The 24698-nt window shown below is 43.9% G+C and overlaps 2 protein-coding genes across 5 annotated transcripts in view; one reads left to right on the top strand and one right to left on the bottom strand.

Moving 5' to 3' along the window:
- Nucleotides 1-2869, top strand: part of LOC115175475 (MAGUK p55 subfamily member 6) — a gene marked incomplete in the record, with an annotated part of 35952 nt that extends 33083 nt beyond the window's left edge. Inside the window, 3 exon segments of the mRNA XM_029734718.1 lie at nt 746-948; nt 1202-1330; nt 1551-2869. Coding sequence (XP_029590578.1) covers nt 746-948; nt 1202-1330; nt 1551-1727 — 509 coding nt within the window.
- A 2522-nt stretch (nt 2870-5391) lies between these two features.
- On the bottom strand, nt 5392-18968 carry LOC115175473 (gasdermin-E). 4 transcript variants are annotated; one of them, XM_029734715.1, is made up of 10 exons: nt 18729-18968; nt 9149-9388; nt 8756-8948; nt 8229-8418; nt 7660-7768; nt 7351-7509; nt 6597-6730; nt 6232-6421; nt 6039-6109; nt 5392-5759 (listed from the first exon to the last, which is right to left on the bottom strand). In XM_029734715.1, the coding sequence occupies exons 2-10, from the start codon at nt 9357-9359 to the stop codon at nt 5526-5528; spliced, it is 1491 nt and encodes a 496-aa protein (XP_029590575.1). In that variant the 5' UTR covers nt 9360-9388; nt 18729-18968; the 3' UTR covers nt 5392-5525. The 4 variants fall into 4 exon arrangements, with proteins under 4 accessions (XP_029590575.1, XP_029590574.1, XP_029590576.1 ...); XM_029734714.1 differs by having other exon boundaries at nt 7660-7782; nt 8231-8418; XM_029734716.1 differs by having other exon boundaries at nt 8241-8418.
- Nucleotides 18969-24698: the final 5730 nt, after the last annotated feature.

Raw genomic sequence — 24698 nt, 5'->3', positions numbered from 1 at the left:
GTAACTACTGTTGTCACTACTGGTGTCATTACTGTTGTAATTACTGGTGTCATTACTGTTGTAACTACTGTTGTCACTACTGGTGTCATTACTGTTGTAATTACTGGTGTCATTACTGTTGTAACTACTGTTGTCACTACTGGTGTCATTACTGTTGTAATTACTGGTGTCATTACTGTTGTAACTACTGTTGTAATTACTGGTGTCATTACTGTTGTAATTACTGGTGTCATTACTGTTGTAACTACTGGTGTAATTACTGGTGTCATTACTGTTGTAATTACTGGTGTCATTACTGTTGTAACTACTGTTGTAATTACTGGTGTCACTACTGTTGTAACTACTGGTGTAACTGCTGGTGTAACTGCTGGTGTCATTACTGGTGTAACTGCTGGTGTAATTACTGTTGTCATTACTGTTGTAACTGCTGTTGTAACTGCTGTTGTAACTGCTGGTGTCATTACTGGTGTAATTACTGTTCTATTTCTATGCTAGAACCCCCTCCCCCTCCAGATCCTAATGGACCACTGTACGCTCAGTACTCTCTGTCAGATCAGACAGAAACCCAATAGAACGTTTAATTTGAATGTTTTAAGTCAGACTGACTTGTGAGCTTCCCTCAATGCTCCACTCTTCTCTTCACTCAATCATATACATTCTCTCTCATCTGTCTCTTATCTCTCCTCCCTCTAACTGTCTCTCTGTTCTTGTCGCTCCTCTCCTCCACCCACCGCTCCTCCCTCAGTCACCTCCCGGCGTCCCCGTGACGATGAGCTGGACGGTAACTCGTACCAGTTCGTAACGCGGACGGAGATGGAGGCGGACGTGAAGGCGGGCCGTTACCTGGAGCACGGCGAGTACGACGGGAACCTCTACGGAACCAAGATGGACTCCATCCACGAGGTGGTGGACACGAGACGAACCTGCATCCTGGACGTCAACCCACAGGTCACAATCAAATCAAATGTTATAGTGCATTTAAAAAGTACAACATAGTTTTACTGTAAAACAACACCTTTCAATTCCAGATAGAATCCTAGTATGAGATACTGTACATATGTGCCTGCCTGTCTGTGGATATCTGCCTGTCTGCCTGCCTGCCTGTCTGTGGATGTCTGTCTGTCTGTGGATGTCTGTCTCTCTGTAGATGTGTTTGTCATCTCTAGCTGGTTGACTGACCCTCTCTCTGTCTGGACAGTAGGCTCTGAAGGTACTAAAGACAGCAGAGTTCATGCCGTATGTGGTGTTCATCGCAGCACCAGAGTTTGAGACGCTCAAGGCCATGCACAAAGCTACGGTGGATGCCGGAATCACCACCAAACAACTCACGGTCAGGACCTTTTCCTGGGCATAGACACAGCCACTTATTCCTAGATTATTTTCACATGTTGCTTTCTGGTATCCTTCCATTGTAATGTGATTTCAGGGCGTAACACAGGTTTCTATGGAACATTATCTCTCTAGAACACACAACACTCACATAGTGTACTTGTTACCCATACTCACACACACAGAGACAAAGACACACACTCACCCTCTGTCTCTGTCAGGATGTGGATCTGAGGAAGACTGTTGATGAGAGTGCTCGTATCCAGAGGGCATACAACCACTACTTCGACCTCATCATCACCAACGACAACCTGGACCGCGCCTTCGAGACGCTACAGGCTGCCGTCGACAAACTCTGCTCCGAACCACAGTGGGTCCCCGTTAACTGGGTCTACTGAACCCCAACCGGACACTGTCTGACTGGGTCAACTTGACCGTGTGTGTTCAACCACCGAGGCGGGGAAACGACATGAGAAAGGGGGTTGGTAATCTGTGGTACTTTGACGGGGGGAAAAGCAACCAAACCAAGCGCCTCCTCCTCTCTCCTTACTTCCTGCACACAATGCAACTGTTTTCTACTGGAAACTCGAAGGGAAAGATTTCTTAAATATTTTAGTATTTTGTAACTTTTTACGAACGATCTTTCTATTCATACCAATGTGGAATTCAAAAACAAACAAAAAATAAACATCAAGGCCAAACATTTGGGCCATATTTTTGTATTTATTTGTTATTACAGTAGTTTTTTTGTAGTTGTATCCCGAGAACGAATGATGTTTTTTGTTCTTGTCTGGGGACTGCTCTAGAAAGACTATTATTGTTAAATCAACACAGGTCAAGAATGAAGGTGAGACACTATGCAATATTCCAGAACTCTGAGCAGTGTTGCCAAGGAAACCTTTTATACGGCGCATGTCATTGCCATGACAACTAGTGTGTCTCAGACCGAATCCTGTGGACATCCCTTGTGTGATTGTCGTAGGCTACCCCCTGATTTGTTTGTATTTACCTCTTTAGAATTGTGACCTCAGCAAAAATGAACTTGTCTGAATATCTATCCCTCACACATCCTACAAAGAGAATGAAAGGAAAAGAGCTTTACACTTTACATTGTACTATTGAATATCAGCATTTTAACACTGTTTCTTAGTTTTTCTTTTATTACCGTAGGATTCACTGTCTTTTGTGGCTATGATGCTCATTTTTAGCTTAGTGAATTTTGTCTCCCATGATCCTTTGCTTTGTGTTTTCTAAATTGAACAGACTACATCCTGTTTTTACCATCTACCCTGATCTGTATGTAAGGTGCTTGACGTTTTTGAATTAGTTGCTGTGGCACGAAACAATACTATCCCACAGTCCTCCTCCAGTGTCAAAGCACCAAAGCCCTCCTGTGCTGTAACACAAATACTATATTCTGACTGTTTTCTGTGGTCATTCTGAACAAGGTCCCAACTGGTGTCCAACAACAACCTTGTGTTTTGAAACATCTCTAAAGCAATACATTGTTACATTAAATTTACAGAAATTCATCTGGAAAGTATTTGTCCTTTGTTGTTTTGGGTAATGGCTGTGTTTAGTTAATATTTAACGCCATTCAGAGACAATGGATGGTTCATAAATATACAGTACATTTTATTAAAAACACAGACTGCATAGTTTAGTGTTAGCAGTGCAAGTACGTAGAACTGTGAAATGCAACATATTGATATATTATTAAAAAGCCTGATGATGTCTTACAGAGGCAATAGACAGGTAACTGCCAAGATAATATAAACAGGGATACAAAGCATATTTAAAGCAGGTGCTTCCACACAGGTGTGGTTCCTGAGTTTATTAAGCAATTAACATCCCATCATGCTTAGGGTCATGTATAAAAATGCATGATATTTAGGCTACCATGGCTATGCCTCCATAGGATAACAATGCCCCCATCCACAGGGCAGGAGTGGTCACTGAATGTTTAGTTGAGCATGAGAACTATGTAAACTATATGCCATGGCCATCCCAGTTACCAGATCTAAACCCAATTCAACCCTTATGGAAGATTCTGAAACACAAAATGATGAAATTTCTTGTGGAAGAATGGTGTCACATCCCTCCAATAGAGTTCCAGACACTTGTAGAATCTATGCCAAGGCACATTGAAACTGTTCTGGATTGCAGTGGACCAATGCTGTATTAAGACACTTTATGTTGTTTCCTTTATTTTGGCAGTTACCTGTAACTATATACACATCAATTGCACAAAACGTGAAAAACAAAACAAGCATTTGAAACAAACATTCTTCAGTACAAAATGATGCATTGTGTCATTTGAGTCACTTTTATTGTAAACAAGAATATAATATATGTATAAACATTTCTACATTAAATGTAGAGGTAATATACTGTGAGGGCTCTATTCAATCCGCATTGCATAAGTTCAGCTTTACAGCATGATTTACATTTTAAGGCAATTTTCCTGCTTTTAGCGGAGCCGCCGTTCACGGTAAACGCTGCGTATGTTGACTTAATCACAAATTACTTCGGTTTACAATTTCTTTCCAAACACAAAGTTTCTGAAAACAAGTCTTATTTTCATATTCTGGAGTAGATTCTCTTACAGCTTTTTGTAAGTGTCTCCAAAAATACATAATTCATTGAGTCGTGGCCAAAAGATTTGAGAATGACAAATATACATTTTCCCAAAGTCTGCTGCCTCAGTTTGTATGATGGCAATTTGCAGATACTCCAGAATGTTAGGAAGAGTGATCAGATGAATTGCAATTAATTGCAAAATCCCTCTTTGCCATGAACTGAATCCCCCAAAAACATTTCCACTGCATTTCAGCCCTGCCACAAAAGGACTAGCTGACGTGTCAGTGATTCTCTCGTTAACACAGGTGTGAGTGTTGACGAGGACAAGGCTCACTCTGTCATGCTGATTGAGTTTGAATAACAGACTGATAGCTTCAAAAGGAGGGTGGTGCTTGGAATCATTGTTCTTCCTCTGTCAATCATGGTTACCTGCAAGGAAACACCTAAATCAACCATTTATCGGATCATCAAGAACTTCAAGGAGAGCGGTTCATTTGTTGTGAAGAAGGCTTCAGGGCGCCCAAGAAAGTCCAGCAAGCGCCAGGACCGTCTCCTAAAATTGATTCAGCTGCAGGATCGGGGCACCAGCAGTACAGAGCTTGCTCAGGAATGGCAGCAGGCAGGTGTGAGTGCATCTGCACGCACAGTGAGGCGAAGACTTTTGGAGGATGACCTGGTGTCAAGAAGGGCATCAAAGAAGCCACTTCTCTCCAGGAAAAACATCAGGGACAGACTGATATTCTGCAAAAGGTACAGGGATTGGACTGCTGAGGACTGGGGTAAAGTCATTTTCTCTGATGCCTCCCCTTTCCGATTGTTTGGTGCATCCGGAAAAAAGCTTGTCCGGAGAAGACAAGGTGAGCGCTACCATCAGTCCTGTGTCATGCCAACAGTAAAGCATCCTGAGACCATTCATGTGTGGCGTTGCTTCTCAGCCAAGGGAGTGGGCTCACTCACAATTTTGCCTAAGAACACAGACATGAATAAAGAATGGTACCAACACATCCTCCGAGAGCAACTTCTCCCAACCATCCAGGAACAGTTTGGTGACAAACAATGCCTTTTCCAGCATGATGGAGCACCTTGCCATAAGGCAAAAGTGATAACTAAGTGGCTCGGGGAACAAGACATCGATATTTTGGGTCCATGGCCAGGAAACTCCCCAGACCTTAATCCCATTGAGAACTTGTGGTCAAGAGGCAGGTGGATAAACAAAAAACCCCAAATTCTGACAAACTCCAAGCATTGATTATGCAAGAATGGGCTGCCATCAGTCAGGATGTGGCCCAGAAGTTAATTGACAGCATGCCAGCGCGGATTGCAGAGGTCTTGAAAAAGAAGGGTCAACGCTGCAAATATTGACTCATTGCATAAACTTCATGTAATTGTCAATAAAAGCTTTTGACACTTATGAAATGCTTGTAATTATACTTCAGTATTCCATAGTAACAAAAATATTGAAAGACACTGAAGCAGCAAACTTTGTGGAAATTAATATTTGTGTCATTCTCAAAACTTTTGGCCACGACTGTATATAGGACAAACACACAAGCAATGCACTGGAATTTACAAAAGGTAATACATTTTAAACATACCCATCCATCTATCTATGCCTGCTACTCTTTCCCAGTATACAGAGATGTAAGTCCTTGCACAGCGATGCACATGACCAATGGAAAAACTCCTGGCTTTCTTCCTGTCTCCGCCCACAGCCTGTCAGTCTCTCTCCGCAGCGTCACTTTGGAGGAGAGGAGGAGCTGCTCTGCCCAATGGAATGCCCCCTCATCCTGTAGGGGGAGGGGCAGCGACTCAAGGGGGAGGGACTGACTGTTTACCTTTAGCTTGGTCACCTGTGGGACAGACAACACAGGTTGGTAAGAGTTACAGGGTCTACAGTGGAATAGATAATGACTAGTATCTGATTCATTATTTCAGTCCATGTTTTGTCCAGAGTATTCATATCAAAGCCTTATTTGTGAATCAGGAATAGTGAATCGTGAGTTGTATAAAGTCACTCATGAATCATAAAGTGAATTGAATCAGACTGACCAGAGGGTTGAGGGCTTCAGTATTGAATGGTGAGTCGTTTAAAGTGACTTGTGAATCATAGTGAATAAAATCATACTGACCAGAGTGTTGAGAGCTTCCAGGACATCAGGGCTAGATTCTCCCAGCAGAGTCAGAGCAGCTTTAGGCAACGCTACAGAAATGCAACACACAGGGGTTAGAGAATGCAACACACTCTCTCTCACACACACACACACACACACACACACACACACACACACACACACACACACACACACACACACACACACTCACCCTCCAAGGCGCTGACCAGCAGGTGAGTGGCGGTCAGGTGAGGGGAGGCGGAGGCTCTGTCAGCCTGTATCTCATTGGTTGGGCCTTTCTGGACCAGGTCCAATAGGGCGAAAACAGATTTGTTTTGAGTCACAGTTAATTGCTTTACCTCTGCAGGGTCAGGTTCCTCACCTCTACACAACCCCTCCAACTGAGAGAGAGAGAGAGAGAGACAGAATTATTTCCAAATCATACTGTGTCAGATATGACTGTGCCTGGTCTAAAAACTCCACCAAATAATGCCATCAGACAGGGGCTGCATTCCAAATGGACCCCTTATACCTTTATAATGCACTACATTTGGCCCTGGGCCCTGTGAAACTTACCATGTGTTCCAGAACCGAGAGTGTGGTTCTGTCCACTAGAACCTCCCGGACTCTTTGTAACAGAGCGAACCGGGTCAACTCTGGGAGAACCGCTAACTGACCTGCATAGACCTCCAAGTCCAACCCCTGCAAGTCTGTCGGGGAGAGAGAGATAAATAACCAATCAGAGCTGGACTCTTAGGCTCACGTTTCTGATGACACATCATTGACGACAGAACGAACAGCCCTCTATATAACCCTAAAAGAGAAATTCCTCTCTGTCTGTTTCTGTGTGTGAAAAATCACAACAACGTAAATCACAATTGTTACACTAAATATTTTATCCAAAGTTGCACAAACTCAGCACTGCACTTCCTCTCTCAGTATTATTTATTTGATGAAAAGAAGAAGACAATTCTCAACTTCTTTTGTGGAATAGCCGTCTACAGATTTCACTTCCTGTTTTATACATTGACACAATATCACACACAAACACATTTTTACATTTTACATTTTAGTCATTTAGCAGACGCTCTTATCCAGAGCGACTTACAGTAGTGAATGCATACATTTCATTAAAAAAATTCCGTACTGGTCCCCCGTGGGAATCGAACCCACAACCCTGGCGTTGCAAACACCATGCTCTACCAGCTGAGCCACACGGGACCCCGTCAACTGCTGTATATCTCAACGTCAACAATAAAGGGAACTCAATTATCAACTGACCTGGATCAGCAATGAATGAGTGGATGGATGGATGAATAAAGAAACATACTTTTCTGCAGTGTGCTGAGTGGTGCTCCTTCAGGAATCTCCTTCTCCGTCCACTCCAGCCCGTCCACTACACACAGGGCATCAAAGGAATCCTGGGACGGCGAGGTCCTCCCAGAGTCTGCCTCGAATCCTCCAAGAGTACCATGCTGGAGACACAGCTCTGACAATACAGAGAAAATACAGAGAGAGAAAGAGAGAGAATTATTCATTCACCATGTAGAACCGCAATGTAATAGTACCTATAGCAGTAGGTCACACACATATCACACACAGCCTTTCATGATACAACTACACACACACACACACTCACCATAGTGTCCATCTTTCCTGACCTCTAGCTCAATGAGGCTGTAGGCGATGACAGTGAGAGGGGGAATCTCCAAGGAAATGTCACTGTCCTTCTCTATACTGCCATTCTCCTGCACACACACACCTGATGAGTTTCAGAAGAAAGATCTTTGTTTCTGGCCATTTTGAGCCTGTAATCGAACCCACAAATGCTGATGCTCCAGATACTCAACTAGTCTAAAGAAGGCCAGTTTTATTGCTTCTTTAATCAGGACAACAGTTTTCATAATTGCAAAAGGGTTTTCTAATGATCAATTAGCCTTTTAAAATGATAAACTTGGATTAGCTAACACAACGTGCCATTGGAACACAGGAGTGATGGTTGCTGATAATGGGCCTCTATACGCCTATGTAGTTATTCCATTAAAAATCAGCCGTTTCCAGCTACAATAGTCATTTACAACATTAACAATGTCTACACTGTATTTCTGATCAATTTGATGTTGTTTTAATGGACAAAAAATGTGCTTTTCTTTAAAAAACAAGGACATTTCTAAGTGACCCCAAACTTTTGAATGGTAGTGTACACACACATTTAATTACATGTGCATGTGCCCCCAGGTTGCCCAGTAATCCCAGAACCCTCTGGCAGGTGCCCTGTTCCTGGACCTGTTCTGAGATGGAGCAGGGGGTGGTGGTTAGGACCCTCTCCTTCAACACAGCAAACACCTCCGTATGCTTCTGACACTGCTGCACTAGAACATGCTGCATGTCCACCATCCTACACACAGAGAGGGAGGTTAGAGGTTGAATGGGATGTACATGAAGACAACTGGAGAGACTGGGTCTGGTGTGAGGAAGGAAACACAAACAGAGAGAGAGAGAGACAGAGAGAGACACTAACCATTTGCACATCGTTATAACACTGTACATAGCCATAATATTACATATGAAATGACTCTATTCATTTGAAACTTTTGTCAGTGTAATGTTTACTCAGTTTTTGATTTATTTCACTTTTGTTTATTATCTATTTCACTTGCTTTGGCAATGTAAACATATGTTTCCCATGCCAATAAAGCCGTTAAATTGAAATTGAGAGAGAGAGAGAGAAGTACCTGTCATTGGAGGCCAGCAGTAGCTTCTGTACATCAACATCCTGTTTCTTCAGTTTGCCGAATGATGATTGGAGCCTGGAGGAGCCCCTCCCCTCCAAGTTGACACTGACGTTCCCAGCCTTGGCATCCAGCTTCCCACTCAGGTTGTCTCCAAACCTACCCTCATAGGACAGGAAGTCTGACTCAGACACGTCTGCGAGAGCAAGCACAGAGACAGAGACAAGAGCGTAGGAAGAGTGCACCCACATTCAGACAGACAGACAAACGCACAAAGTAGGATTAAGTCAGATGTGTAAGGTATGAATGGCCAGATATGTTTTAGACAGCTGTGTATGGGCAAAATATGAAATGTATGTGAGGTCTATATGAGGAGTAACCATGGCTCTACTTTACCTGGAGTGAGTTCTTTGTCTCCTAACAACAGGTGATTGAGTGTGAAGCCAGAGGGCTGGTACTTGGGCTGTTGCCAGAACCAGAAACGGTTGCGCTTGACGACCAGTGCCATGGGAACCAATTTGTCTGAGTCGTTAAGGCGGGAGACAGAGATCAGAGTTCCATCCGGGTCGATCTGACGGACAAAGTTTGCGGTTGCCTTGGCAAACATCACTTGTTGGGGGGGGACAGGGCCAACACCTGTAGGAAGGTGGAGACACAGTTACTTTAGTATTTGAGGCGTTTGTGTGTAAGATGAAGTTACCTATGGCAACTATGTCATGTTTTTGAAAATTGTTATTATTATGTATTAAACAAAAACGTTCTCTGAGCAATTGCATTAGTATAAAATAATATAATTTAGCAATTTTTTGCAGTATACAATATAGCTCATTATTTGAATTATTTATTTTATACAGTCATTATCGGTAATCTTTATCAAATGAAATGAAATTGTATTTGTCATATGTGCCGAATACAACAGGTATAGACCTTACAGTGAAATGCTTACTTACAAGCCCTTAACCAACACTGCAGTTTTAAGAAAATACCAACAACAAAAAAGTAAGAGATAAGAAAAACAAATAATTAAAGAGCAGCAGTTAATAACAATAGCGGGGCTTTATACAGGGGTACCGGTACAGAGTCAATGTGGAGGCTATATACAGGGGGTACCGGTACAGAGTCAATGTGGAGGCTATATACAGGGGGTACCGGTACAGAGTCAATGTGGAGGCTATATACAGGGGGTACCGGTACAGAGTCAATGTGGAGGCTATATACAGGGGGTACCGGTACAGAGTCAATGTGGAGACTATATACAGGGGGTACCGGTACAGAGTCAATGTGGAGGCTATATACAGGGGTACCGGTACAGAGTCAATATGGAGGCTATATACAGGGGTACCGGTACAGAGTCAATATGGAGGCTATATACAGGGGGTACCGGTACAGAGTCAATGTGGAAGCTATATACAGGGGGTACCGGTACAGAGTCAATGTGGAAGCTATATACAGGGGTACCGGTACAGAGTCAATGTGGAAGCTATATACAGGGGTACCGGTACAGAGTCAATGTGGAGACTATATACAGGGGGTACCGGTACAGAGTCAATGTGGAGACTATATACAGGGGGTACCAGTACACAGTCAATGTGGAGACTATATACAGGGGTACCGGTACAGAGTCATTGTGAGGACTATATCCAGGGGTACCGGTACAGAGTCAATGTGGAGGCTATATACAGGTGGTACCGGTACAGAGTCAATGTGGAGGCTATATACAGGGTGTTACGGTACAGAGTCAATGTGGAAGCTATATACAGGGGGGTACCGGTACAGAGTCAATGTGGAAGCTATATACAGGGGTACCGGTACAGAGTCAATGTGGAGACTATATACAGGGGTACCGGTACAGAGTCAATGTGGAGACTATATACAGGGGTACCGGTACAGAGTCAATGTGGAGACTATATACAGGGGTACCGGTACAGAGTCAATGTGGAGACTATATACAGGGGGTACCGTTACAGAGTCAATGTGGAGACTATATACAGGGGTACCGGTACAGAGTCAATGTGCGGGGACACCGGTGTCGAGCTAGTTGAGGTAATATGTACATGTAGGTAGAGTTATTAAAGTGACAATGCATAGATAATAACAGAGTAGCAGCAGCTTAGAAGAGGGAGGGGGGGGGCAATGCAAATAGTCTGGGTAGCCATTTGATTAGCTGTTCAGGAGTCTTATGGCTTGGGGTTAGAAGCTGTTTAGAAGCCTCTTGGATCTATACTTGGCACTCCGGTTCCGCTTGCCATGCGGTAGTAGAGAGAACAGTCTATGACTAGGGTGGCTGGAGTCTGACAATTTTTAGGGCATTCCTCTGACACCACCTGGTATAGAGGTCCTGGATGGCAGGAAGCTTGGCCCCAGTGATGTACTGGTCCCTACGCACTACCCTCTGTAGTGCCTTGCGGTCAGAGGCCGAGCAGTTGCCATATCAGGCAGTGATGTAACCCGTTTTACAGCTGTCGATGGAGCAGCTGTAAAACCTTGAGGATCTGAGGACCCATGCCAAATCTTTTCAGTCTCCTGAGGGGGAATAGGTTTTTCTGTGCCCTCTTCATGACTGTCTTGGTGTGTTTGGACCATGTTAGTTTGCTGGTGATGTGGACGCCAAGGAACTTGAAGCTCTCAACTTGCTCCACAACAGCCCCGTCAATGATAATAGGGGCATGCTCGGTCTTCCTTTTCCTGTAGTCCACAATCATCTCCTTTGTCTTGATCACGTTGAGGGAGAGGTTGTTGTCCTTGCGCCACACGGTCAGATCTCTGACCTCCTCCCTATAGGCTGTTTCATCGCTGCCAGTGATCAGGGCTACTACTGTTGTGTCGTCAGCAAACTTAATGATAGTGTTTGAGTCATGCCTGGCCATGCAGTCATGAGTGAACGGGGAGTACAGGAGGGGACTGAGCACACACCCCAGAGGGGCCCCCGTGTTGAGGATCAGCGTGGCGGATGTATTGTTACCTACCCTACCACCTGGGGGCGGCCCGTCAGGAAGTCCAGGATCCGGTTGTAGAGAGAGGTGTTTAGTCCCAGGGTCCTTAACTTAGTGATGAGCTTTGAGGGCACTATGGTGTTGAACGCTGAGCTGTAGTCAATGAATAGCATTCTCACATAGGTGTTACTTTTGTCCAGGTGTGGGTCTGAGTTTGTAATACAGCTCGTCTGGTAGGCTCGCGTCACTGGGCAGCTCTCGGCTGTGCTTCCCTTGGTAGTCTGTTATGGTTTGCAAGCCCTGCCACATCTGGCGAGCGTCGGAGCCGGTGTAGTACAATTCGATCTTAGTCCTGTATTGATGCTTTGCCTGTTTGATGGTTCGTCGGAGGGCATAGCAGGATTTCTTATAAGCTTCCGGGTTAAGAGTCCCGCTCCTTGAAAGTGGCAGCTCTACCCTTTAGCTCAGTGCGAATGGTTCTGGTATGTACGTACAGTTACTGTGGGGATGACATTCTCGATGCACTTATTGATAAAGCCAGTGACTGATCAAGGGTGGTGTCAATAAAATAGTCAAAAGTGTTTTATTTGGTCCCATATTGCTAGCACGCTTGTGACTCTACAAACTTGTTGGATGTATTTGCAGTTCATTTTGGTTGTGTTTCAGATTATTTTGTGCCAAATAGAAATGAATGGGTACATTTTATTGATCCTCTATTTAAGCAGGAAGTCATGCTGAGGCCAGTGCCTCTTTTGCAGATGAACCCTGCATGAACACATCATTAAACAACAATTACACTATACATATCTACATACACACATCAATAAACAACAATTACACTATACATATCTACATACACACATCAATAAACAACAATTACACTATACATATCTACATACACACATCAATAAACAACAATTACACTATACATATCTATATATACACACACATCAATAAACAACAATTACACTATACATATCTATATATACACACACATCAATAAACAACAATTACACTATACATATCTATACACACACACACACACACACACACACACATCAATAAACAACAATTACACTATACATATCTATATATACACACACACACACGCACATCAATAAACAACAATTACACTATACATATCTATACACACACACACACATCAATAAACAACAATTACACTATACATATCTACATACACACATCAATAAACAACAATTACACTATACATATCTATATATACACACACATCAATAAACAACAATTACACTATACATATCTATATACACAAACACATCAATAAAACAGCACTATAGATATCTATACGCACATCAATAACACTATACATACAGGTAACTGCCAAAATAAAGGAAGCACTTAGAAACTGAAGATTTTGTACAGCGCTGTGTACTACTCCCTTCACAGAACAGCGCAAACTGTCTCTAACCAAAATAAAAAGAGTGGGAGACCCCGGTGCACAACTGAGCAAGAGGACAAGTACATTAGAGTGTCTAGTTTGAGAAACAGACAGCTCACAAGTCCTCAACTGGCAGCTTCATTAAATAGTACCCTCAACACACCAGTCTCAACAACAAGAGGCAGAGTTGCAAAAAAAAAGCCTTATCTCAGACTGGCCAATAAAAATAAAAGATTAAGATGGGCAAAAGAACAGACACTGGACAGAGGAACTCTGCCTAGAAGGCCAGCATCCCGGAGTCACCTCTTCACTATTGACGTTGAGACTGGTGTTTTGCGGGTACTATTTTATGAAGTTGACAGTTGAGGACTTGTGAGGTGTCTGTTTCTCAAACTAGACACACTAATGTACTTGTCCTCTTGCTCAGTTGTGCACCGGGGCCTCCCAATCCTCTTTCTATTCTGGTTAGAGCCAGTTTGCACTGCTCTGTGAAAGGGAGTAGTACACAGCCTTGTACGAGATCTTCAGTTTCTTGGCAATTTCTCGCATGGAATAGACTGATGAGTTTCAGAAGAAAGATCTGTTTCTGGCCATTTTGAGCCTGTAATCGAACCCACAAATGCTGATGCTCCAGATGCTCAACTAGTCTAAAGAAGGCCAGTTTTATTGCTTCTTTAATCAGCATGACAGTTTTCACCTGTGCTAACATGATTGCAAAAGAGTTTTCTAATGATCAATTAGCCTTTTAAAATGATAAACTTGGATTAACTAACAACGTGCCATTGGAACACAGGAGTGATGGTTGCTGATAATGGGCCTCTGTACGCCTATGTAGATATTCCATAAAAGCAAAATCTGCCGTTTCCAGCTACAATAGTAATTTACAACATTAACAATGTCTACACTGTATTTCTGATCAATTTGATGTTGTTTTAATGGAAAAAAAAACTTTTCTTTCAAAAACAAGGACATTTCTAAGTGACCCCAAACTTTTGAATGGTAGTGTACGTCGGTTGTTTTGCTTTAGGACACCTACAACCCCCACACGCGTCACGGGACTCGTCTGATGTCGGTACCACCGATCTGCCAACTTCTGCCTGTTGCGTCTGAACAGTTTGGGTTACACACTAATATGACCCCTCTATGGAAAGGTGAGACTCTCACGACCACGAACATATCGTTGTTTTACTCTAGGTTATCTCAGATAGAAAAGACACTTAAAAACAATTGTCCTTTTGATACTTTTTTTGATACCTAAACGGTACCTAAAATTCTAAATCAAATAGCTAAATGATCCATGATATGACCATCTTAAAACAATTCCATATGTTAGCTTAGTAGAACCCCCTGGTGGCAATAAGCTAATAAAGCCAAAAGCTTACCTTGACTTGGAAGACTTCCAGTGTTGGATATTGAGCTGGGTGTTTGAGCATGCTAAACTAGCTAGGTGCATTCACTAGCTAAGTGAAAGCAACAACAACAAAAAACTACAAAATATAGCACTCGCTCTCTTTCTCTCACTTCATATTTTAAGAAATTAATTTGATCAAACTGTTCAACTATTGTCTTTCTCTCTCTTTGATTCAACTACTCACCACATGTTATGCACTGCAGTTCTAGCTAGCTGTAGCTTATGCTTTCAGTATTCATTATTTGATCCTTTGATTGGGTGGACACCATGTCAGTTCATGCTACAAGAGCTCTGATAGGTTGGAGGACATCCTCTGTAAATTGTCATCATTTGTGTAAAGGTCTATGGAAGGTGAGAACCACGACCCTCCTAGGTTTTGTATTGAAATTAATGTACCCTGAGGAGGATGGAAACTAGCTGTCCTCCGGCTACACCATGGTGGTACCCTACAGAGTGCTATTGAGGCTGCTGTAGACCATTGCAAAACAGTGTTTTAATCAATTATTTGGTTACGTGAATATATTTTTGTATAGTTTTATCTAAAATTAACTTTGACTGTTTCACTATTTAAAAAATATATATTCACTGATGGTCCTCCCCTTCCCCCTCTGAGGAGCCTCCACTGATCAATATTTGAATTGTTTATTCTATACAGTCATTATTGCTCATCTTTATCAAGGGTGTCAATAATTTCGGACCCCACTGTATGTCTCCAACCTGCGCCCCTATTTCCTACCAACATGAATCATACAAAGATTTGACTACTGTTGTGTTCTTTAGTGATCTCCAAATGTCATACCGTATTTCCCCTAATTTCACCTTCAAATGTGTAGGAGGTGCACCTAACACCCCAAGTGTGTTCTAACAGACTCACTCATTTTACAAGAGGGAAGCCCCCTGTGCTGTGGGAACATAACACCATTTACCCCCTAACGCCACCCCTCGCATTCTAGCAGCTCAGAAAACAAGTTTAAAGCAATCTAGCGGAAGAGCGGCGAAGAGAGAGGGAGATTGAGAGAAAAAGAGGGGACAGAGAGAGAGAACAGCATAATCCATCTCAGTGTTTGGAATGTTTCAAATAAAATAACTCACGATAGGAGTCAGGGAATGAAAGGGAGAGAAAAGGGAAGCAGAAATCAGAAATCTTCAGTGAGAGATCAAGAGAGAAATGAGGGAAGGTAGCTACCAGAAATCAGATATGTAACCATGTGTAGTCCCAACACTGCCCTCACTCCTTTCTGTTCCCTCTAGACCACTGTCCTCACTCCTTTCTGTTCCCTCTAGACCACTGTCCTCACTCCTTTCTGTTCCCTCTAGACCACTGTCCTCACTCCTTTCTGTTCCCTCCAGACCACTGTCCTCACTCCTTTCTGTTCCCTCCACACCACTGTCCTCACTCCTTTCTGTTCCCTCCACACCACTGTCCTCACTCCTTTCTGTTCCCTCCAGACCACTGTCCTCACTCCTTTCTGTTCCCTCCACACCACTGTCCTCACTCCTTTCTGTTCCCTCCAGACCACTGTCCTCACTCCTTTCTGTTCCCTCCACACCACTGTCCTCACTCCTTTCTGTTCCCTCCACACCACTGTCCTCACTCCTTTCTGTTCCCTCCAGACCACTGTCCTCACTCCTTTCTGTTCCCTCCACACCACTGTCCTCACTCCTTTCTGTTCCCTCCAGACCACTGTCCTCACTCCTTTCTGTTCCCTCTAGACCACTGTCCTCACTCCTTTCTGTTCCCTCCAGACCACTGTCCTCACTCCTTTCTGTTCCCTCCACACCACTGTCCTCACTCCTTTCTGTTCCCTCCACACCACTGTCCTCACTCCTTTCTGTTCCCTCCAGACCACTGTCCTCACTCCTTTCTGTTCCCTCCACACCACTGTCCTCACTCCTTTCTGTTCCCTCCAGACCACTGTCCTCACTCCTTTCTGTTCCCTCCAGACCACTGTCCTCACTCCTTTCTGTTCCCTCTAGACCACTGTCCTCACTCCTTTCTGTTCCCTCCAGACCACTGTCCTCACTCCTTTCTGTTCCCTCCAGACCACTGTCCTCACTCCTTTCTGTTCCCTCCAGACCACTGTCCTCACTCCTTTCTGTTCCCTCTAGACCACTGTCCTCACTCCTTTCTGTTCCCTCCAGACCACTGTCCTCACTCCTTTCTGTTCCCTCCAGACCACTGTCCTCACTCCTTTCTGTTCCCTCCAGACCACTGTCCTCACTCCTTTCTGTTCCCTCCAGACCAGTGTCCTCACTCCTTTCTGTTCCCTCCAGACCAGTGTCCTCACTCCTTTCTGTTCCCTCCAGACCAGTGTCCTCACTCCTTTCTGTTCCCTCCAGACCAGTGTCCTCACTCCTTTCTGTTCCCTCTAGACCACTGTCCTCACTCCTTCCTGTTCCCTCTAGACCACTGTCCTCACTCCTTTCTGTTCCCTCCAGACCACTGTCCTCACTCCTTTCTGTTCCCTCCAGACCACTGTCCTCACTCCTTTCTGTTCCCTCCAGACCACTGCCCTCACTCCTTTCTGTTCCCTCCAGACCACTGCCCTCACTCCTTTCTGTTCCCTCCAGACCACTGTCCTCACTCCTTTCTGTTCCCTCCAGACCACTGTCCTCACTCCTTTCTGTTCCCTCTAGACCACTGTCCTCACTCCTTTCTGTTCCCTCCAGACCACTGTCCTCACTCCTTTCTGTTCCCTCTAGACCACTGTCCTCACTCCTTTCTGTTCCCCCCAGACCACTGTCCTCACTCCTTTCTGTTCCCTCCAGACCACTGCCCTCACTCCTTTCTGTTCCCTCCAGACCAGTGCCCTCACTCCTTTCTGTTCCCTCCAGACCACTGTCCTCACTCCTTTCTGTTCCCTCCAGACCACTGCCCTCACTCCTTTCTGTTCCTCCAGACCACTCCCTCACTCCTTTCTGTTCCCTCCAGACCACTGCCCTCACTCCTTTCTGTTCCCTCCAGACCACTGCCCTCACTCCTTTCTGTTCCCTCCAGACCACTGCCCTCACTCCTTTCTGTTCCCTCCAGACCACTGCCCTCACTCCTTTCTGTTCCCTCCAGACCACTGCCCTCACTCCTTTCTGTTCCCTCCAGACCACTGCCCTCACTCCTTTCTGTTCCCTCCAGACCACTGCCCTCACTCCTTTCTGTTCCCTCCAGACCACTGCCCTCACTCCTTTCTGTTCCCTCCAGACCACTGCCCTCACTCCTTTCTGTTCCCTCCAGACCACTGCCCTCACTCCTTTCTGTTCCCTCCAGACCACTGCCCTCACTCCTTTCTGTTCCCTCCAGACCACTGCCCTCACTCCTTTCTGTTCCCTCCAGACCACTGCCCTCACTCCTTTCTGTTCCCTCCAGACCACTGCCCTCACTCCTTTCTGTTCCCTCCAGACCACTGCCCTCACTCCTTTCTGTTCCCTCCAGACCACTGCCCTCACTCCTTTCTGTTCCCTCCAGACCAGTGCCTTCAACCCTTCCCTGAATCCAGTCTGAATGAGGTTATTTCAGTGTACTGGCTCATATAGTGGTCGGGAAATCCCAATTTGGTAAAAGGAGGACCCTCTCCCCTCCTTAGTCCCTCATTATGGGGCGGCAGGTAGCCTAGTGGTTAGAGCGTTGGGCTAGTAACCGAAAGGTTGCAAAATTGAATCCCTGAGCCGACAAGGTACAAATCTGTCGTTCTGCCCCTGAACAAGGCAGTTAACCCACTGTTCCTAGGCTGTCATTGAAAATAAGAATTTGTTCTTAACTGACTTGCCTAGTTAAATAAATTTAAAAAAAAATAAATGACGCATGCTTTGCTGATGCCCAAAAGTATCTGATCCCAAATAAAACATGATTCTGATTAGGAATTCCAAGAAAAAGTGCTGTTATTGAAAGAAAGCTCATCATTTTCAGCAGTAAAAATCATATGTATATAAAGTGGATGTGGACAGGATAGAAACAAATGATCCAATACACCATATTATGAAATAAAATGTGAGGTTTGAATGTGGGAAGAGAAGTATGTAAAACTAACACTATAATTCACCTCTACTAACCTGTACCTTCCGCACATTGGCTCGGTACCAGTACCCCCCTGTATATAGCCTCGTTATGTCATTTTCTTGTCTTGTAATTAAGCATTTCACGTTAAGGTTGTACTCGGTGCATAGATTTGATGAAAAAATTAAGTATATTCAACGCCAAAAAAACACTCGTTCATAACCTACCTTGTTGTAGAGTCTGGATTTATTAAACAGGGATCGAGTGCAGCGCATCCAAACAACACCGTTCCGGTTGCCCTGTCACTTCTGGAATGTCGGTTCTAGTAAAAGTCACCTGAGCCACAGCAGCGAAAGAAAGTATACAACTATTCAGATGCCCTGTTCTTATAACTTGAAACTGTTGTACTCTGTTATACAGTAGTAGACAAACAGTTTACCACCCATTAATACTTATCCCGCTACTTGGATTTTATTTTACATTCTGATGAAATAAGTGCCGCTACACACCAACAACTATACGATAGGCTATCCAAAGATTGTTACGGTATCGATTGGAGCAGAGAGTTGTCAGTCAGACAAAGTGGGTTGGTCCTACTTCTGCACTTTTGAAAGGGAAGACTTTGGGCCTCTGCTTCCACCACGCCCCCACAGTGTCTACCGAGGTAATTGACATCACATGAGCAGTGTGTGTGTGTGTCAAACTCAGTCCTAACTTAACACGCATCAAGCAAACTGAATTCCACAGTGTTTCTGAAATCAGGTGTTGTCCATTACATAATCAGAACCCAAACATAACTGCTACTTTGTCCTTTGACTTACAATATGAGGAAGGAGTCAAGTCTCATTATCATTCTGTATTCATCATCCTAACTGCTCTTCAACAGCAGTCTTCAGCTGCTAATGATTAACACAAAGGTATAACAAGGTTCCTGATTGCTGTAACACACACAAGAAACAAATGCATCAGCGCATTATCGAGCACATGAAGATAAAGACGATAGACAAGGAAGAGAGTGAAGGCCAATTTTTACAACACCATGTCATAACACCAACAATAAAAGTGTGAATTACACAGGGCCTCAGCTGCCCTGAACGAAACATTAGCTCCCCTAAATGCAAAAAAGTCCAACTTTGGGGTTCTCTAAATAATGCTAATTTAACCCTTCTCCTATTTGTTAAAAATGTAGTGGTAAATATGTTTTACAGTGGTAAATATTGAAATAAAAGCTTCCAAACACCCACACCTCTCTACCTGTCCACTCAGTAGTGCTGAATTTAGGCCTCAACTGCACTCCTTTAAACACATCGATTTCCCTTTGTAGGCTACTTGCTCATTTTCACAATTTGTTTGCCATGCTCCCTTCATAAGTCTTTATTCCTTTATCATTGTTTGCAGTCAGCTGTTTAGAGCACTCATTGCTTTGTTTATTATCAGGTGGGTATTGGTGTAGACCATTTATTTCGCTTTATCATTTTCTACCAATATTTATTTTCTAAACATCTTTGATAGTCCTTAACATACACTACACAGGGCTTTCAAAGAGTATTCAGATCCCTTGACTTTTCCACATTGTTACAGCCTTATTCTAAAATATATTTTTACAGGTTGACATTTTTGCTAATTTATTAAATATAAAAACCACAAGTATCCAGACCCTTTACTCAGTACTTTGTTGAAGCAGTGATTACAGCCGAGTCTTCTTGGGTATGATACTACAAGCTTGGCACACCTGTATTTGGGGAGTTTCTCCCATTCTTCTCTGCAGATCCTCTCAAGCTCTGTCAGGTTGAATTGGGAGCATTGCTGCTCAGCTATTTTCAGGTCTCCAGAGATGTTAGATCCGGTTCACGTCTGGGCTCTGACTGGGCCACTCAAGGACATTGAGACTTGTTCCAAAGCCACTCCTGCAGTGTCTTGGCTGTGTGCTTAGGGTCATTGTCCTGTTGGAAGAAGAACCTTAACCTGCTCTCAGGACCTCAGACTGGGGCTTTCATCAAGGATTTCTCAGTACTTTGCTCCGTTCAACTTTCCCTCAATCCTGACTAGTCTCCCAGTCCCTGCTGCTGAAAAAATATGGTGCCAGGTTTCCTTGAGATGTGACACTTAGCATTCAGACTAGGACCAAGGAATTCAATCTTGGTTTCATCAGACCTGAGAATCTTGTTTCTCTGGGCTGTCATGTGCCTTTTACTGAGGAGTGGCTTCCATCTGGTCACTCTACTATAAAAAGCCTGATTGGATGCCCCATCTCCACAGAGGAACTTTGTAGCTCTGTCAGAGTGACCATCGGGTTCTTGGTCACCTCCCTGACCAAGGCCCTTCTCCCCCAATTGCTCAGTTTGGCCAGGCAGCCAGCTCTATGAAGAGTCTTGGTGGTTCCAAACTTCTTCCATTTAAGAATGATGGAGGCCAATGTGTTCTTGAGGACCTTCAATACTGCAGAAATGTTTTGGCACAGATCTGAGGAAGGGTACCGACACACAATCCTGTCTCGGAGCTCTATGGACAATTCCTTTGACCTCATGGCTTGGTTTTTGCTCTGACATGCACTGTCAACTGTGGGACCTTATATAGACAGGTGTGTACCTTTCCAAATCATGTCCAATCAATTGAATTTACCACAGGTGGACTCCAATCAAGTTTAACATTTTTATTTTACCTTTATTTAACTAGGCAAGTCAGTTAAGATCAAATTCTTATTTTCAATGACAGCCTAGGAACAGGGGTGGAACGACAGATTTTTACCTTGTCAGCTTGGGGATTTGATCTTGCAACCTTTCGGTTACAAGTCCAACGCTCTAACCACTAGGCTACCTGCCATTGTAGAAACATCAAGGATGATCAATGGAAACTAGATGCACCTGAGCTCAATTTCAAGTCTCATAGAAAAGGGTCTGAATACTTATGTAATTATGTGAAGATTGAGGAAAAATTGAATCAATTTTAGAATAAGGCTGTAACATAACAAAATGTTAAAAGACAAAAAAGGTACTAAATACATTCTGAAGGCACTGTATATACACAAAGTATGTGGACACCCCTTCAAATGAGTGGATTCAGCTATTTCAGCCACACCTGGTTACAGGTGTATAAAATCTAGCATAGCTGTGCAATTTCCATAGACAAACATTTTCAGTAGAATTGCCTTACTGAAGAGATCAGTGACTTTCAACATGGCACCGTCCTAGGATGCCACCTTTCCAACAAGTCAGATTTCTGCCCTGGTCAACTGTAAGTGCTGTTATTGTGAAGTGGTAACATCTAGGTGCAACAAAGGCTCAGCCACTAAGTGGCAGGCCACACACGAGCACAGAACGGGCCCACTGAGTGCTGAAGCGCATACAAATCGTCTGTCCTCTGTTGCAACACTCACTACAGAGTTCCAAACTGCCTCTGGAAGCAACGTCAGCACAGTAACTGTTAGTTGGGAGCTTCATTAAATGGGTTTCCATGGCTGAGCTGCCGCACACAAGCCTAAGATCACCTCACGCAATGCCAAGCGTTGGCTGGAGTGGTGTAAAGCTCGCCACCATTGGACTCTGGCGCAGTGGAAACACGTTCTCTGGAGTGATGAATCATGCTTCACCATACTTTGCTCATGTAGTATACCTCATGGTGCTTTCAAGACAACTGGGAACTTGGAGAGAAAAAATAAAAAATAATGGTCAAAATCATGACAGTGATCTTAGAAAGAGATCTCTAGAAAGAAGCTTGAGTTTGACTTGGAATTCCGAGTTGGACGACCATTCAAACTGATTTTCCCCAGTTAGAACTCGCGACCCCTCATTAGTAGTATGCTAGTCAATGATGCATCAATGCAATATTGGCACAATGGAAAAAAAAGTTCACCTTGAATTTGTAAAATATCCCTCTAGTGGCCAGGGTTGACCTATTTAATAAATGCCCTTGGTTGGTGGATATAAAGTCTAAGATCTTTGATAGGCTGCTGAAGAATTAGTTCCAGGAAATAAAAAAAACACTGCTACCTGGTGAGGTTAGCAGAGTGCGAACATGTGCAATGTTATCTGATGGGACCAGCTACAATGTAGCATTCTCTCGCATGCAAGTAAATCAACGATTTGAGCCAGAGAAACCATTTAAATGTAAATGACTGCTTGTGTTAGCAAGTATGGGCCCTAAACACTTTGTCTCACACCCACTAAACACAAAAGGGCTCGTTTGAGTGGTAAGGCAACAGACTGTAGACAAGTCAGACACTGATGTGGTTTTTCAACAGCAAGGGTCAGCCCAACATGCCGGTGTTGCCATTGTTTCTAAGTTTTTCTTTGTAATGTCTCCAACCCCCATATCACACATTCAGAAACTGTAAATGTGTGTACATTATACTATCAACTGGTGAGAGCCTCAAATATCACATTTGTACATATCTACTGTATACATGAATCACAGCAAAGTTAGTTCTGGTTTCAGTCAGGTCTTTGGTCACGTTCTCGTGGGTCAAACAAAAACACCCTAATGATTGGTTGGCAATACAGACTCCCACAATGCAGGCGCTGGCTGATTAACTTGACGAAGAGCAACTGCAGAAACTTGCAGTCGACTGAAGTCAAAACTTCCTGACTTTTGATCACATGGTTTATCCCCATAATGGAACACACTTTGGAAGGCGGTGACCATCAAAGACGATCCTCTGGAATGCACCCAAACACTCACTAGAACACCCAATCAGAGGCGGCTGGTGGGAGGAGCTATAGGAGGCTCATTGTAATGGCTGGAATGGAATCAATAGAACAGTCTCAAACACAAACATGGAAAAAGAGGTTTGACTCCGTTCCTATAGCTCCTCCCACCAGCCTCTGCAATCCAACACACACACAAATATAGTATAACAGTCTCACTGTTTATTGTTTATCTTCAAAGATAGTAAAGAATAGGGCCGTACTGATATACAGTATACATCTTATTTTAAAGTAATGACTGATCATAACCGGGCAACATACAGGCTTTAACACGCAGTGTTACGAAGTTCCATAAGGCCTTATTTCATACGTACTGTCAGCCAATGGTTGAGGAGTATTAAAACAATCTGTATTGTGATTGGACAGAATCATACTCTTACAGTAGAATGCTTGACATTTAGAACAAGTTAAATCCCCCTAGTTACAACCCTTGACTGTGTCCCACATGACACCCTGCTCCATATTCCATAAATAGCACTATATAGATAATAGGTTTCCATTTGGGATGCATACTTCAACACCCCACCAGTGATCTTCTATATAGACCACATTAAGAATGACATAAGTGCGCAGAAGCACCAACTCACCAATAGTGAGTGAGGATTTGCATAATCATCTACAGCAGGTTACTGTGAGTAGAACAGCATTCCATATTAAGGCACTTTGGTGGCTGGACTGCATCCGAACTACAGTGACAGTATAAAATATACATAGAGAAAATGATCAAATTGAAAGAAGAAAACCCCATCCCTGGAAAGACTAAAGTCATGCCAAAAAAATTAAAAGATGCTTTCTTTTCTTTTAAACAAAGAATCAAGTGAAAACTCTGTATTAGGTTGAAGAGATCGAGCCCTAGTTAAGCTCCACCTACAGACACAGGAAGCTCATTTTTGGTCTTGGTCACCCTGACACTCAGCAGTCCCCAGTCACCGGGTCAGAGCTCTGACTAGTGTTGTCTCCGAGTGCTGATCTAAGGTCAGTTGTGAGTTTTCCCTGTATTGGTTAAGGTTTGTTGTGGGCTTGCTTGTGGTAGTCCATCGTATCCGATGAGGACTTCCACCTCTTAGTTAACGGTCAATTCTTTAGTGAGTGTAGAGTCCAATCTGAGATCCAAACTTTATTGCAGGTGGGGCATATGTCTGTGTTGGCGGGGGCAGGCATGGTTCTGTCCCTCCGGAGCTCCTCTCCTCCTCTGCACAGCGCTCCGGAGCTCCTCTCCTCCTCTGCACAGCGCTCCGGAGCTCCTCTCCTCCTCTGCACAGCGCTCCGGAGCTCCTCTCCTCCTCTGCACAGCGCTCCGGAGCTCCTCTCCTCCTCTGCACAGCGCTCCGGAGCTCCTCTCCTCCTCTGCACAGCGCTCCGGAGCTCCTCTCCTCCTCTGCACAGCGCTCCGGAGCTCCTCTCCTCCTCTGTACAGCGCTCCGGAGCTGCCTCTAGGTGGAACGGTCGGCAGCAGCATCCTCCATGTCTGTGGGTTTGATGTTCCACTTCTTC

This window comes from Salmo trutta, chromosome 36 (genome assembly GCF_901001165.1).
Source record: "Salmo trutta chromosome 36, fSalTru1.1, whole genome shotgun sequence".
NCBI classification, from domain to species: domain Eukaryota; kingdom Metazoa; phylum Chordata; class Actinopteri; order Salmoniformes; family Salmonidae; genus Salmo; species Salmo trutta.
Note: the sequence above shows the minus strand (reverse complement) of the source record. Positions and strands in the feature narration are given on the sequence as shown.

Excerpts from the sequence above, each read along its gene's own strand:
- LOC115175473 (XM_029734714.1), bottom strand. The coding sequence starts at position 9,359 with ATGTTTGCCAAGGCAACCGCAAACTTTGTCCGTCAGATCGACCCGGAT. Across the intron at positions 7,783-8,230 it reads ACATGCACATGTAATTAAAT|GTGTGTGTGTGCAGGAGAAT; the intron begins GTGTGTGTACAC and ends GAAACTCATCAG. Across the intron at positions 6,422-6,596 it reads TCTCGGTTCTGGAACACATG|TTGGAGGGGTTGTGTAGAGG; the intron begins GTAAGTTTCACA and ends TCTCTCTCTCAG.